Source organism: Echinococcus granulosus, assembly GCF_000524195.1.
Source record: "Echinococcus granulosus chromosome Unknown EG_S00002, whole genome shotgun sequence".
Lineage (NCBI taxonomy): Eukaryota > Metazoa > Platyhelminthes > Cestoda > Cyclophyllidea > Taeniidae > Echinococcus > Echinococcus granulosus.
The window spans coordinates 3,113,190-3,128,525 of NW_020170382.1; the positions used below are offsets into that span (position 1 = coordinate 3,113,190).

Genomic DNA, 15,336 nt, shown 5'->3' on the forward strand with positions numbered 1-15,336 from the left:
CGGCAATTGTCAGAGTCACGCATTTAAGCTAGAATATGTGGCATGACGAGTCGCAAAAAGGTCTGTCAACTCAATCTGTTGACAAACTTCTCCCCTCATTTCACCAAATTCAAATGACAAAGTACCTGTAACAATTTTTACCATTAGCTAGCTTGGGTGAACATCAATTAGAAAACTATGCGAAAATGAAAAAAAATTAATGACATTAATAGATATGTGAAGTTGGTAACTTGTTTGAGTAAACGAATAGATGTAATTAGATCAGTGCTTACATCTTTTGAGATTTGGCTTTTCACAACTTATTAAAGAATGGCAGTGATGCGAGACTGTTGAAAACATTAGTGCTCATGTTTAAAAATGACCCAAAAAGTAGATAATATTAACCATGACAAGAGGTCAGATGGCACTGAAATGTCTAGTGAGTGGAAGAAAAGATTCGCCACCAGCCACCAGCCCAGTTTTCTTAAATCCTCTCACATGTCACAAATATGTGACATGGGTTCTCCTGTAGTTTACAATAACTGAACGTATTAGAGAAAATAAATGTAGGTTTTGCTTGGTCTGAAGGGGTCGACTACATATTGATAATTGACTGATTAGGAGTTGAATTGGTCCGTTTGATAGTATGAAATTGTTGAAGCCATAATAGGACAAAAAACATCTTGGCTGTGGAGGTTGATTTTCCTCTAAGAGCTAACAGCTAAGAATAAGTTAAAATAAATAAACTTCGTTTTAGCAAGCATTTTCAACTTATACAACATTATTTGTCGAGTTGCATAATTCTTCCCTATGAGCACGTGACGCTTTTTCCACTATGATGAGGCAAAGGCTGGAGGCTCATAATAACTCAGCACCATGGCTTTTGATCTTAGCTGAAACCATTAGGCATCCCGGATTACCATAAAAGCATGACATCACATGATGCAGAAGGACATAAATATGAGTCCATTCTACAACTAAATACACTAATTTACACTTGTTTGAAATCTCACAAGCCAGGGGTATCTGCTAGTGGAAAGCCATTCAAGTTCAAGACGACAGGCTGCCTAACCTATTTGAAAGGCTCATCAAGCACTAAGCAGTTCTGCAAACATTAGTTATAATTGACATATTTAAGGGCAGATAAGCGTTAATGTTTTGAAGTCTTTGAGCGGGTTTTGCCTGTATAAAGCTCTATTTTCAAATAACCCAACATCGTCATTTGAGCTCACCTGTAGCACCAAAAGAAGGCGTAATACTAGGACAAAATATGTACTGTCGACGTACATCCCATCCCAGAGGCCCTAAGACCTACCCATCCACCACGCTCCCCAAAATTATTTTCGTACATCCATAAAGGTACTTATGGTCCTTAAATTATCCTCGCTGCATTGCATACAAAAGGCTTGAAAGGCAAACTAAATTGCATCGGATAAATTTCCTTGAAAAGATCACATAACCCTTTGGATTGCCATAGACCACCTGGATTTATATTTATTGCTAATCGAAAAGGCAGTGAAATCTGTTTCAAAAAACTCATGGGTTCTACTGAGGCATGTTGCAATCGAACTGTCGGCTTAAGACAGATCATACAGCAAAACTAACAACAGCAATGCTTCCGTAGAACGCTCGGAACCTTTGTTGCGTGACAGTAAACAAATGAATAAATGATTTCCGTTCATTTATGTGGAGGACCACAAAAACTATGGCAACCGTTGATGCCGTGTTTAACGCTGTAATACTTTAACTGTTTGCTTAACTCGTTGTTTTGATAGCGGGCATTAAAAGGACGGCCATTGTACTTCCGCCTAGCGGCATAGCCTCTGGGACATGACAGCAGCCCACCCAGCTCCTATGTACGTCAATAATACATATTCAACTGTAGCACTGTGGTTTTCTTTGTCTTCAGAGAAGTCTTGGAACGCTAAAATACTTCCTGTCGTACCGGGTTCCGCACCGAATAGGTTGTCGGGAAAAATATTTCAGCTTGATGTGTCAAGTAGTGCCTCAATGCAATAAAATTAGTTTACTTTTGAAAAATATCACGCGCACTCACTAAAATAAAGTATGGCTAATGGAAAATAATGTCATGTATTTAATATTCACGCAAATTTTGACATTCTTGCAAAAGTCATAGTTGGTGTCCACGAGTTCTGATGCGCCTAGTGCCTTCCTTGGGTTAGGCGACATGCAAATTTAACTGAAGTTATTACTCAAACATTCAAAAGCCATAAAAACGACCATTTCATTAAATACGTCGTTCAGATTATTCAAAAGTCCAACCTTCAAGACTGTGAGTAGGTGAAGGATTTTAGCGTGTTAGGCAGAAATAAACTGTGGCAGGACTAAAAAATTTATTTTGTCACATATTTGTCAAAAATGTGCAAATTTTATTAAAAAAGTGCCACATCTTTTTAGGCCCTCTTCCAAGCTCAAAATTAAGTTAACCAATCAAAAGATAAGCACACTAGTGCTGCACTTTTAGTGCGTGCATGGTGATGTTGCGTTACAGCTGGCTATGGAGGATTTTTATTTTTGTTATATTATTTGGTTCGGCCTTTAGTGATGAACACACACATGTGGTAAGCGAGTTACCCATGAGACTTGGAACTTATAGTTCAGGATTATTCATGGCATCAGATTTTTGGCTTTATTTCCCAATGCATCCTGATGGAATACTTGAATGTATTTTTCCCCTGTTCTGGTAGCACGAATTAACATAAAGCAACGAAGTCAAAGGTGCCTTTGTGAACTTATAAGGTCACTTTAGTCTGTATCATTCCATACAGATTATTGTCTTCGGCGTTTACAGATACGTATACTTGTTGAATTCTACTGTTTTTTACCTTTGGCTAATTAAAATGTAATACCATGCTGGGAAAAATCCCTGTAGATTGTTAAGATTATTTAAAAGGCCTTATCTTTAATGCATTTAACTGTAACTACACCTGTAATTCCTCCAGTACGAGGAGGGCGAACAGATAGTGCTCTGGATGAACACAGTGGGTCCTTATCATAATCTTCAAGAAACCTACGCCTACTTCAAACTGCCTTTTTGCAAAGGTGAAGTTAAAAACGTGGAGCACTATCATGAAACGCTTGCTGAGGCTTTACAGGGAATAGAACTCGACTTCAGTGGTCTGGACATTCGATTCAAACGTAAGTTCTTCTTTATTAACTTGCACAATCGTACGCAGTTAATGATCTCCATATTTGGATTGCTTTTTGGTAGCAAAATCTGTCTTTAAATGCTTAAGTGAAATAATTTTTGGGAAATTCATTAGTGGTTCGTTGAGGGTTTGCGAAAAATAACTGTTTATGAGTTTAAAGCTAGCGGTAGGATCGGAAAAGGTAATATTATCCCAATGGCAATTCCGAGAATAAGTTGCTGACTTAAACTTCGGGTTTATCGGCCCAAAGCAGCATTTCATTCAAAGGGCGAGAAGTGCTTTTAGTCATTTGTCACGAGAGTGTAATGTACCGACAAATGGTCATCAATCTTTTATGGTATCCATCTTGTCGACATGGTTCCTGTCACAGCGTTGATTCAGTTACTTAGTCTGATATCTTAATTCGGAAAACGGAGGAACGTCAACTTAAGCAGTGTTGATGCATAGTTGTACGGTGTTTTGCTTTAGTTGATTTCACTTCCCTCTTTTTGAGACCGTTTTTTTTGTGAAATGACCTTGAAATAACTACTTTCCTTTCCAATATAAGCATGGAGTCCAGGACTTTCTGATTATATGCATTTTTTTCTTTGCAGTGCTGTCCAATTTTGTGTGCTGTAAAAATCATCAATAGTATTTATCTGCCACTTACATCAGTTGGGAACGTGGCAGATCAAAATGACTTATCTGTGCTTGCATGGCTTTGCACCTGTTGGGAGTATTTTCAGCTTTAGAAGCCAGGATTTCACGACTTAGGTTTTCTCTCCACTGAGTTGTTTGCAGATATTCGATCTCAGTTGTGTAAGTGCCCACCTGTGTCATGTTATAATGCCTACCTTCAGCATTATCATGTGGCGTTGGTGCAGTGAGTTCTACACCTACTTACCAATGTGCAAGGAGGTTGAGGCTTAGTTGAGTTATCAGTTCAGAAAAATATTTCCAAATCGTAATGCCTATCAAAGTTGAGTTTCGTCACTGAAATTGCTTCAGCAATATAATTAGCCTTAATTTTTCCTGCTTTTAGGGACATAGTTTACATTAAATTCAATGAATTTTTAACTCTGGAGTAGTCTCCTCGGCAGTTTGCGCTTAGTCTGAGGTGACTTAGGCACGGACCTCGGACCCTGAAATGTCGTATTGGTAGCATCGCGAATCTCAAGTTGGCCTCTGAGACTGGCGTTTTAGAGTAATTTTGCTATTACAGTGCTGGGCGATTAACTTTCGATGTTTTTATACCGGTTGGATAATATGCCGGGTCATGAAATGAATTTGTCGGTGGTATAGGTTTTATTAATCAACTCCATATATTTGATTTATGATAGTATCGGACGCTGAGATGCTTCCTTGATTAGTATTATAAGGATTGGGTAATCCTAAAAGAAGGAGTTCGTATCCAGTAGTAACCTATGGCTGTTATGGTTCTATAAGCAGTACTGTGGCACTTTGGTTATCTAGATTTCAACGTTCAGCGCTGAAATGCCTGTGGTTTGTGATCTCCATGTGCCAAACGTGTGATGGTGATGTGCTAGCTTCTGTACTGCCCCAATTAACAGTATGTTTTATTGATCACCAACAGAGTCGGTGAAGAAGACGGAGTTTTGCCGCAGACTCCTGACAGAAGCCGAGGCCAGCCAATTAATCTCGGCCATCGTCGAACGCTACTGGTACCAAATGTATCTAGATGAGCTCTCCCTGGTCGGGGTGGTGGGCGAAATGCGCGACGGTAAGGCGATGCTGTGGACGCACAAGAAGTTTGAGATTCTCTTCAACCACAACCAAATCGTCGGTGTTTCTCTGGGCACCTCTGATCCGATTGAAGTTGCTGCTGGCGCTGAGGTTATCTACACCTATGAGGTTCGTCCGATTTCTTAGCTTTGTGGGTGTATGTCTGCCACACGTGTTTAGTTTCTTAATATTCCAGTGCCTTCGTTTTTTTCTAGGAATAGATATTTAGGTGTGTGTTGAATGCTAGGCTTGTTTAATCAGTATCATGCGTTCATTGAATAGGCTTTTGTGGTGAAAATAATTTTATGGATTGTATCGTAGGAGTTCAGTTGTCCTGTATCGCTTAAAGCTGAGTGATGTTTTACACCGAGAGCACTTTATGCTTCAATTACTTTTTCTAACAAAAATACCTAGAATGCAATGATGCAGAATAAAACAGTTTCGTGAAGCTATGGTCGAAATTCATCCTTTTCCCCTTTTGTTCACATTATCAATTCCGTCCTTCCGCCCCAGTGTCTGCTAACGGTAGAAGATGTCAGATCTTTAAATTACGGGCATAGGCAGCTTTTTTCAAGCAATTGCTTAACACGTTTTTAATCCGCTCAGATCTGGCCTCGCTTCAATACTGGCCATGATTTTAAGCTCGAGTTTGAGATGGTAGCAAATCATTGATGTGGTTTTAATAACACTTCTATTGTGAGTTTGTGTATATTATGCCATCCATAGTAAGTTTTTTTCCGTGGTCTTTGAGGGAAGTGTGCGTCAGAAAAATGAGGACTATTGGTGTTTTTCTTTTGAATTAAATTTACTTAACGCTGGTACCAATGCAGGGCGCGAATTGCCTTTGAAGACATTGCAGGTCATATGGATCCAGAGGTCGTTTTTTTAACGTGTAGAGGGATTGGAAGACTGACAACACGACTTCATGTTGTCAGTGTAGTGCCCCAACGGTGGAATTACCCGTAAATGCTTACGGAGTTAGGTATATGATTTGAAAGTACCATTCTATTTCTGCGTCTTGACGTGGCTTAATCAGTCCAGACGAATAATGTTATTCAGTGTCAACCAATTCAACACCCTTAGCACCGATTGCTTTTTCAGTTTGCCTTGAATCATGCCCTTTTAAACAATGCTTTTGTGTGCTTAATAAATCGGTGAATGAGATCAGCCCTTCTTGAGTGAATTTTTTAAAAATTTCATCACAAGCAAGTCACGCTAGAGACAGCAGGTAGCTGAAAGGGTTTTATTTCTACTAGGGTCTTCATGCCAAAGAGCTCAAAAAAATCTAAATTGGGCATGCCTCCAGTGCCTTTTGACCTCCCATGCTTCCATTTGAAAAGGTCTCCCAGGCTACATTCACCAACGAAAATGCGTCATTCCCGCGCATTTCTGACCGCTTTTGGTTCTTATGTGGTTAAATACTTAACTGGGCCCTTTGTGTGAAAGGCTCGTAACATATTTATTTGAGCTTTTTTTGCTGTAACCCTTTTTTACCACTTGTTGATTGGTACATTTCAAACATCTGTTAATCCACTTCTCCACCGACCACTGTAATGGTAGTCTGACACTGTTAAGCCATTTTGGGGATGAGAATATCGCAACAAAGCTGTGCCCCATCTCATGGATTTCAATGAGATCCTTCACATTATCTTTTGCAAGGCAAAGTCTGTCTATTAGGACACATTTTAATCTATTCATCTAAGTCAAAAACAATTTAATTGTCAAAACTTGAAAGGATTTATTTTTTTCACTTGATTTCTCCCGGTCCGTTGGTTTCTAATTCGGCGAAAGGTTGTTCTAAAAGATTAGCGTTTTTTGCATGCATCGTTCAAATTTGACCTTATTCCACTAACAATAATGGTGGAGGTGAAGCGTGAAATTGATAGGTTCCACGGCTCATCTTGTGTTATTTACTTAATCATTTCATGCCGTATTGCTTTCATAGATGGCATGTTTAGTTGAAGCAACAGTTTACTTTATGTCTGTAATTCGTTAGGAGTAAGTTTTACGCTGCAGGTGCCTGTAAATTATGTTGTTGTAGGGGTGCAGAAGGTCTGAAATGCTGGAAGTCAAGTCGCATATCCCCGTAACCTAATAATCACGACTTTCTTTTTTCGTAAAATGTTCTAGGTCACTTGGATTGAGTCGAAACTGCCCTTTGAAAATCGCTACGACTACTACTTGGACGCAAGCTTCTATCAACACAGAGTTAGTCTCCCTTTGGAACGCATCCACCCTTCATCGCCCTCTCCTAAAATGTTCTGATGTTCCTTTTCTTACAGATTCACTGGTTCTCCATCTTCAATTCCTTCATGATGGTAATATTCCTTGTCGTGTTAGTATCCATGATCCTCCTGCGCACACTTCGTAAAGACTACGCTCGTTACAATCGTGAAGACAGTCTCGAAGATCTGGTGAGTTTTCGATACCCTTCTAAAATAATTCTGTTTTTGTAACAGAAAATATTAGGCTTAAAATCAGATGAACTTGTTAAATAGGAATTAGTTATATGGGATGAGGGTTGCCTCTCCCAGCCTGCCGACTTCTGATTGGAATAATTCTAATATGCTTCAAAGGCACATTTGGTGTACGTTTTAAGCAGTTTTTTGGGGATGTTCAGTAGACGAAAATCCCTTATTTTTAAAAAATAGGTTGTAATGCATATCTTCTTAGATTTCATTGACTGGATTTTGTGCAGCTGCTGTATCGGGTAATGTCACCTGGAGAACCAACTTTTAGTGATACTCTTATTAGATATTGTATGCTTTGACACTTCGTTATACCATTGTAGTAGGAAATCATTGACTTTAAAATAACTTCTCCTTCAATTATCATTCTTTGATTCATGAAGCAGAACTCATTCAATTGTTGATGGATTAGTAACTGTGACATCTCACCTTTCCTGATTCATGCATGACCGAGATTAAACCCATTAGCTTACTGTATACCTCACCATCTACGTGGGCTCATCCAAAGTTCAGACTAAGGCCGCTTTTCAAAAAACAAAACTTCTCAAGTTATTCAGCAGCTTGTGTTCATTAGACAACCAAGTAGTTGATTCGACTCGTCCGTTTACCAAACATGACTTTGGACCAACTAAGTTCATTCACCATATGTACAACTCGAAAACAACAACCGTACACTGAAATGAATTGTCTGAATGGAATAGAACGTTCAGTACTAAATGATTCAATGCTTCCTTACTAAGGAGTGCGTATGTGATGGAGCCACGAATATGCTACTTATGAATAGTGAGTAAATGGGTTGTTGGGAAGAAATATTTTGGAACTGTCAAGATTTTAATACCCAAATACGCCTAATCCCTAACCCACCTCTCTCTCACACGCCTGCATAGGAGCGAGAGCTGGGAGACGAGTACGGATGGAAGCAAGTACACGGAGACGTATTTCGTTGTCCCGCAGGCATCCTCTACTTCTCCAGTCTCATTGGCAACGGAGTGCACATCACAGTGGTCTCCCTCATCGTCGCTCTGCTAGCCCTTATCGGCAAAATGTACACAGAGAGGGGCGGTGTCCTCTCTACCATTATCTTTGTCTATGCGCTCTTCTCTCCCGTCAACGGGTTCATTGGAGGACGCACCTACTTGCGGTTGGGCGGTTAGTGAATACTCGCGTTTACGGCCACTTAAATGATTTGAATGGAGTGAATTGACGGCTTTTTACCGTCCATTTTTTGCCAATGGCTAGTTGCATGCTGTCCTCATTGCGTTGAAGTGGATATTTCCTCAACTACTCGTCGCTACAAATAGTATCGCGAGATATTACCGTGGAATCTGTTCGCCTAAAGCGTCCGCATTATTACTGAAGAATTTTTAAAGTATGCGAGTTAAACGAAACTTTACTACGAGAGTAAAGAAGGGTAGAGGGTTGATGGACCAAGTGTGGTCAAACTTGTAATTAAAACAAGTAGAATTTTACCACATAGATCCCTTGTTTTGAGTGCCCTCCCTGACCCTCCCTGCAACCACTCTTCCCCCTTGGCCATTGTAATTGTAATCACTTTTGAAACGCAAAGGGGAATAAGGTGATTAAATTACATCACATCGGAAATGTGGGTATTCGTCCTGTGAACTCGAATGAGGCTTCTGAATATTAACCTCCTGTAGGGTTAATTGCATTGGAGGTAAACCCATTCGGAGAGTATTACTAAATGCATGAAGTTGTTCTACAGCGCGCAAGTTCCACGTGATGGTCGCCCTTTGTGGAAGTTTTTTTCATATGTAAGTATATGGTGAAATGTGTATTTTAAAAAAGTACCTTGGTGATTACAACGGGTCATTTTCATTATCAACACAAGCGGTTTTATGGATGATTCAGCCCCATTTAACTATGGTCTTCCACTATTGCTGAGCATAAGACAGACCTGGAAATAGGATCAGTTACCAAAAAAGCCAGAATGTGGACATCTTCTCTGTTGACAGTCTCTGCAGATTCGACTATCTACGACACATCACTTCTCTGCCACTAGCGCAGCACCCAGCTACCGAAGTTGGGATTGCAGTATTTTTCGATGAGGTTTGGTGATGCTGTTATCGATGTAACCCTCGAAGACGTCATGCGGCAAGCCTATCCTAAATCAACCTTATTTTAAGCACGCGAAAGGGTTGGGCGACCACGCCACTAGTGGTGGTGTGTATCATTAGTCTAAACAACTAACTAGAATTCTTTTTCATCATCACAATAAGTAGTGTCGCTCAATGTGGAGCCCATCCATCTAGCTCCTTCACATTTCTTTGTTCACTGTAACAAGTATTTCTGTCCTTCTTTCTCAGGTAAGAACTGGATCCTTCAGCTCTTCCTGGGCAGCTTGCTGATGCCCACTTTGGTTGTCATCATCGCCTTGGGAATAAACACTCTAGCCCTTTTCTATCAAACCTCCCGTGTCCTTCCTTTCCTCACCATGCTCGCCGTCTTTGCCATCATCGTCTTCGTCATTCTGCCGCTGAACCTTGTGGGCACTGTGCTTGGGCGCAACGTCGGTAGGTCGATAGGCACAAGCGCGAGCGGAATGGCCAATCCATGTCGCGTCAATTCCGTCCCCCGACCTATCCCCGCCTCTAAGTGGTTCACCAAACCTCTGGCCATCTCATTCATCGGCGGTGTACTACCTTTTGGTTCAATCTTTATTGAGATGTATGTTGTCCTCGAGGGAACTCTGACTCTCAATGATTTCACTAAACTATCATTCAATCCGCAGGGGTGCATGTTGAGCTTTGGTTCCTGTTTCTCGGTATTTCAGATCTGCTATTTTTGTATGCTTCTTGTTATAAAGTATTTGAGGATGCCTGTCTTCAAATCTAGCTCATCAAAATGTATGATCGTCGAGTTTCTCTTGAACTTGTCCTTGAATCACCTGGATTTTGGTAGTGTAATGCTCACGTATCTCGTAACTACCCATAATTCGGGCTTTCTGTGCCTCTAGTCGTAAACTGTGTGGGAAGGCTTGCCCTCAAGGCTAACTTATGAACAGCTGCTAAATGGTCTTTTTGAAATGGACTCTCCTCTTTACTGAGTGCTCTGATACTCCGTCTATCAGAGTTTGGCCCACACATTTTATTCTTGAGGATTTTACAAGGCAAGAGGTTTTAAGAGGCGAACGTTAAGTGAAAAATATAGAAGCGCCCCTTTTCTTTTGATTGACCTTCTTGGTGCTTCCTATGGTAACTTTTTTCTTTCATTCAGCTCAAGGTAGTCGGGTGCATTGATACCACCCACAAGCCAGGATTAAATATCATACGTCAGTTTTTCATTGTAGCGAAAATAGATTCCATTCCATTGTTGGTGGTACCCTTTGTGTATTTCGATTGACCCATCGGTCAAACACTGCTGATCGTATTGTAGAGATCATTTGTTGAGCGACTTAACTTTTGGCACTATTTTATAGCGGACGGACGGGCGTATTTCTTATGTCAGTTTTTTGTCGGGAAATTTACCCTAAGACGAAACCAATTTATCAAAGAACACAATTTGAAGCAGTTTTACTGGTTTTTGCTCTGTATTTATTCTTCCAGCCAGCTTTACTACCATTTGCTTGGTATTTGGGTTTATCTCATATTCCCACCACGTAGAGACATCAAATTTTTAGATGACTTTAACAATTCACTACTCTTTCTTACTGGTCATGGCACGGAACTCGGGCAGGGGTGGTTTTCAAAAGTTAATGTTGTTTCTAATGTTACTTCTGTTTTAAGTTTACACAGATTTGTTCACCTAAAGTGTTTTTTCTGTGACTTGGCGGCCCTTCTGCCCGCCTACCACCGTCAATGTAGTGTCCGAGCAATCCCTGAGAGAGTTGCTAGGAGACAAGTAGCATAAGTGGAATGGGCAGCACCCTGTGTTGCCGTATGTGAATGACAGGATACCTAGGATAGGCCTGCGTAGTTTAATTTTAACGACGGAACGGGTAACGGCCCTCACATCTACTAATTTCCAATCATTTTATAGCCGTAAAAGTCCTGCAGTAGTTTATTTTTCGAGACTAATGTCAGTTTACTTTCCCTTTTTGTTTAAATTGTGGTGATTGTTATTTGGAGACAAGATACTTTAACCCAAGGTCTGACATGGACTTATATGTTACAGGTACTTCATTTTTACCTCGTTCTGGGCCTACAAGGTCTACTATGTGTATGGTTTTACCCTCCTCGTCATATTCATTCTCATTGTTGTGACGGGCTGTTCCACCGTCGTGTGCACCTACTTCCTTCTCAATGCCGAGGACTACCGCTGGTGAGCTGCTGTTCCCTTTTGCCGATATTTTGATATTTTCGCTGTCTAGACTACTCAGTGTTTTGCGTCTCGACTAGTTAGGCCATTAAATATGCCAATCTTACAGTTCGTAAGAAACGGTTTGGATAAGTTTCCGGGTTCAATCGTTATAAGTAATTTTGACAGCGTTTTTGAAAACTGTATATTCTAGGACTACCAGCGCTTGTTCGCAGGCTAGCCTTTAAGCCAGGTGTACCAGACATCAGCCTACTTTAATTGGTAGACCCAACAGAGCTCGTCAAGCTCCATATGGAGGTATAATACCGATCGAAAGCCATCCTAATGCATATTCTGTTGTGGACTGCCTTATTACCTGATTTGCTTATGAAGGCACTATAAACTGCACGAGTCTGAAGAGTGTCTTTATCAGCAAACTTGTGGAAGGGCTGGAAGACTGTGGACGTAGATGGCACAAGGAGATCTCTATACCACTGCCACGAGGTCGAATTGCGGGAGGTGGAAAACCTTTTCGTACGGCCCACAAATTAAGTTAATGTGGTTCCGCTACAGCTTGCGATTTTTGCAAGTTCTGTGCTTATTGCTTTCACACTGTTGATACGATTAGTCTCTATGCGGTAGCCAAATGAGTTGGTGCTGGCCTTATAGGGATGAGTAGATAAGCCTAGGAATCTTTTCAAAATACTTTGTTTTTTAAAATAATCACTCTACGATTGGCTATTTTTTCCTATCGAGATAAGATTATTTAGAGTTCTGCTTTCTGTGCCTAGAAGGGAACAACCTAATTTATCTCAATTTCAGTTTCCAGTCGTCTATTTTGCGTGTGATTGTTGAATACCAAGAGGAGAGAGGGGTTGTTTTGGCCTCCTATTCTAAGCTACGAATTTTCCCACAATTAAATTTTGATCCTGCGTTGTCACTTCAAAATAGGGCTTTCTTCCAGCTGATTGACTAGCTGTGGATATTTTCTTAGTGAAAGTTTTCTTGTGCACTTTTGAGTTGTGACGTATCGTATCCACTACATAGATCTCAGTCATAGTTGTTCGGCCTTTGGCAAATGAACAATTCCCTTTTCAATCCATTACACAAACATAGCACTGTTTTCTGAGTGTGGGTGTTGACTGGACCGTTCTGGCGTAATTATTGATGTTCATTTGCTCAATGTTTGGATGTAGAAGCCACTTCCATCACATCAGTCAGCAATCGTTCTCAAGTGCACGGTTTGCATTTAGCATGTGCGTAAAAGAAGCTCTTTACCATTTGCTAAGGCATGTCAATGCGATCCATTTGCCTAGCCTTCAGTTAATGTACATGTCAACGTAATGCATCATCACGCACGTCAAATATGTCTTTGATCAACAGCAACACGTAGTTTTTCATTATCGTTGAGGATAGAGAATCCTCGTAATAGTAGCGCTTCTACCTCAGAGAGTTTCGTTGCCAAAACGATGTTTTTAAATACCGTTTTTGAGCAGTACGTTCTGGAAATGCTATATGCATTTGACGAGAGGTTTCTGCAGCTTTGAAACTCTGTTAAACTCTATTCGTGAAACCGAAAAGGTTGAATTACATTCATGAGGTTCGTTTAGTCCACATCGGGCTATCCCATTCCTACTTCTGCGCTTTTCCTTCCAGGCAATGGATAAGTTTCTTCTCTGGCGCCTCCACGGCTGTCTACGTGTACATCTATTCCATTTACTACTTCCTCTTTAAAACAAAGTGAGTTGTAACTCATCTCCTCACATTGTTTTCAAGTAGGCAGGTCTTGCGACGGCCTTATTGTCTTTCTTGTTTCGCCTTTTTGCAGAATGTTTGGACTATTTCAGACCGCCTTTTACTTCAGTTACATGGCCTTCTTTTGCTTCGCCCTGGGATGCATGTGTGGTTAGTTTAATGTCTCGCCTAACTTGTGGATCAGCATCTGTGATTGTTCTTGATCGTCCATCTTTGGGTTCCCTTACCTCCTAGGCGCCATTGGATACCTCTCGGCGAATCGGTTTGTACGAACCATCTACTCAACCGTCAAAATTGAGTAGTTTAGCGCTTGCAACAGCGGGTGGGCCTACGAATTCCATCTGTTTTTCTCCTTTTTTCATAAACTCATACCTGACCGCTGTAATCGCACTGCTACTCTTTCTTTTCCACAAGAAAAAATGGAATACTTAGCGCTGATCCCCATCATTCATGCCGTGTTTACTGTAAAAGTGTCTAGCTGTCAAAAATGACTTCATTTTCAGTGCTAATTTTTTTTGTGAATGGTCCTTGGTTGAAGGCGGTTGTTTATTGGTGAAAACTGACTCATTTTATTAATTTTTCAGAACCCGTAAATTCATTGGTTATCATCCCGTCTGCTAGGAAAAAAAGTAGATGAGGAAACGAGCGAAGTTTGAAGCATCAGGCGTGAAAGCTTATCCGTACCAAGAATATCATCTCCATCGCGTGTCTAGGCCATCATATCTTTCAGGCACTAGATCAGTTCTAGCAGGCTCTGCTGCATGCATCAGGAGCAAACGAGAGGGGAATATAAATATCAGTAGTATTGACACGATTCAGACTTCATTTTGTCCATTGTGTCAACATAGTAGCGGACAATTATTTTGGACAGTAATGACTCCACCATTCGCGAAGTCATGGAAAATGAGCATACTCAGTTCTAGAACCTAACGCCTCCATAGCACTTTATTTTCATTTAAGAAGTAGCTTAATACATTAACCTTAGAAATAAGGACACAATAAGGAAAGCCGGCAGTTGCCTTTTTGATTGGCCACTTCCAGCCAATAGCATGGGAGGGTGCTTATTTCATCACCCCTACCCAGTACAGTGGCCCTCCTCTATGTACTTTGTCAAAAGGTTTGTAATTTTGGCGCTAACATTGCATTAACATTTATTACTACACAATTCCACCGGTGTTTTAAAGGGAATGAACTTTCCGAATAGGTATCGTATCAATACATTACTTTACATAAGGGGAGCGTTTTTTGCAGGAAAGCGAAATTTTGTTTCAAGAGACTTTCTAAATCGATTGCATGTACGTCTGTAACTTTCTTTAAAAATACAAAACTTTTATTCACAGGACTCTTCGTACTAACTTTTCACTCCAAAACACGAGAACCTATAAACTACTTCAAAAATCAAGCATAAACACGTCTGTAGGGTTTTTCGGGGAGGTCGCAAACTTTGCAGATCTGTGGAGAAATTGCGACTGTAAATTAGCTAAATTGTAATGAAAGTTTGGTGTTTGGTGTTCAACAACTAAACTTGCAACAAATTCAGAAACTGGTGTTGTATCAGACTGGAAATTTGGGTGTTATGTAGGTGAGGGCAATTTTAGGCAGTAGTGATGCGCATTGTCTACGTTAGTGGAGCCGGTTTGCTCTCAAACAAACTTCAAAAGGGACGAAACTCAAAAATCTTACTAAATCGACAAATCAGGTAATGATAATGGCGATGAGAATCTTTTTTTTTTTGAAGTCGTGAACACGCATATCTGAACATGCAGAAAGCTCACTAGACTTTTTTACTCCTCATCTTCACCTTCTTCTGTAACCGTGTCGGTTCCAACTTCCTCGTAGTCCTTCTCCAGTGCCGCCAAATCCTCTCGGGCCTCGGAAAACTCGCCTTCTTCCATGCCTTCACCAACAAACCAATGAACAAAACAGCGTTTGCTGTACATCAGATCAAATTTGTGGTCTAGACGAGCCCAGGCCTCAGCGATAGCCGT

At 40.6% G+C, this 15,336-nt stretch overlaps 1 protein-coding gene across 1 annotated transcript; it reads left to right on the forward strand. All coding sequences in view use genetic code 11, as the record gives it.

Moving 5' to 3' along the window:
• Positions 1-2,477: 2,477 nt before the first annotated feature.
• Positions 2,478-13,650, forward strand: EGR_00664 (Transmembrane 9 superfamily member; the record flags this gene model as incomplete). The annotated part of the gene is made up of 11 exons (XM_024489913.1): positions 2,478-2,561; positions 2,943-3,138; positions 4,723-5,000; positions 7,002-7,079; positions 7,154-7,285; positions 8,227-8,488; positions 9,664-10,231; positions 11,471-11,617; positions 13,250-13,333; positions 13,422-13,498; positions 13,583-13,650. 11 exons carry the CDS (start codon positions 2,478-2,480, stop codon positions 13,648-13,650), a joined length of 1,974 nt encoding a protein of 657 aa, XP_024355910.1.
• Between the last annotated feature and the right edge of the window lie 1,686 nt (positions 13,651-15,336).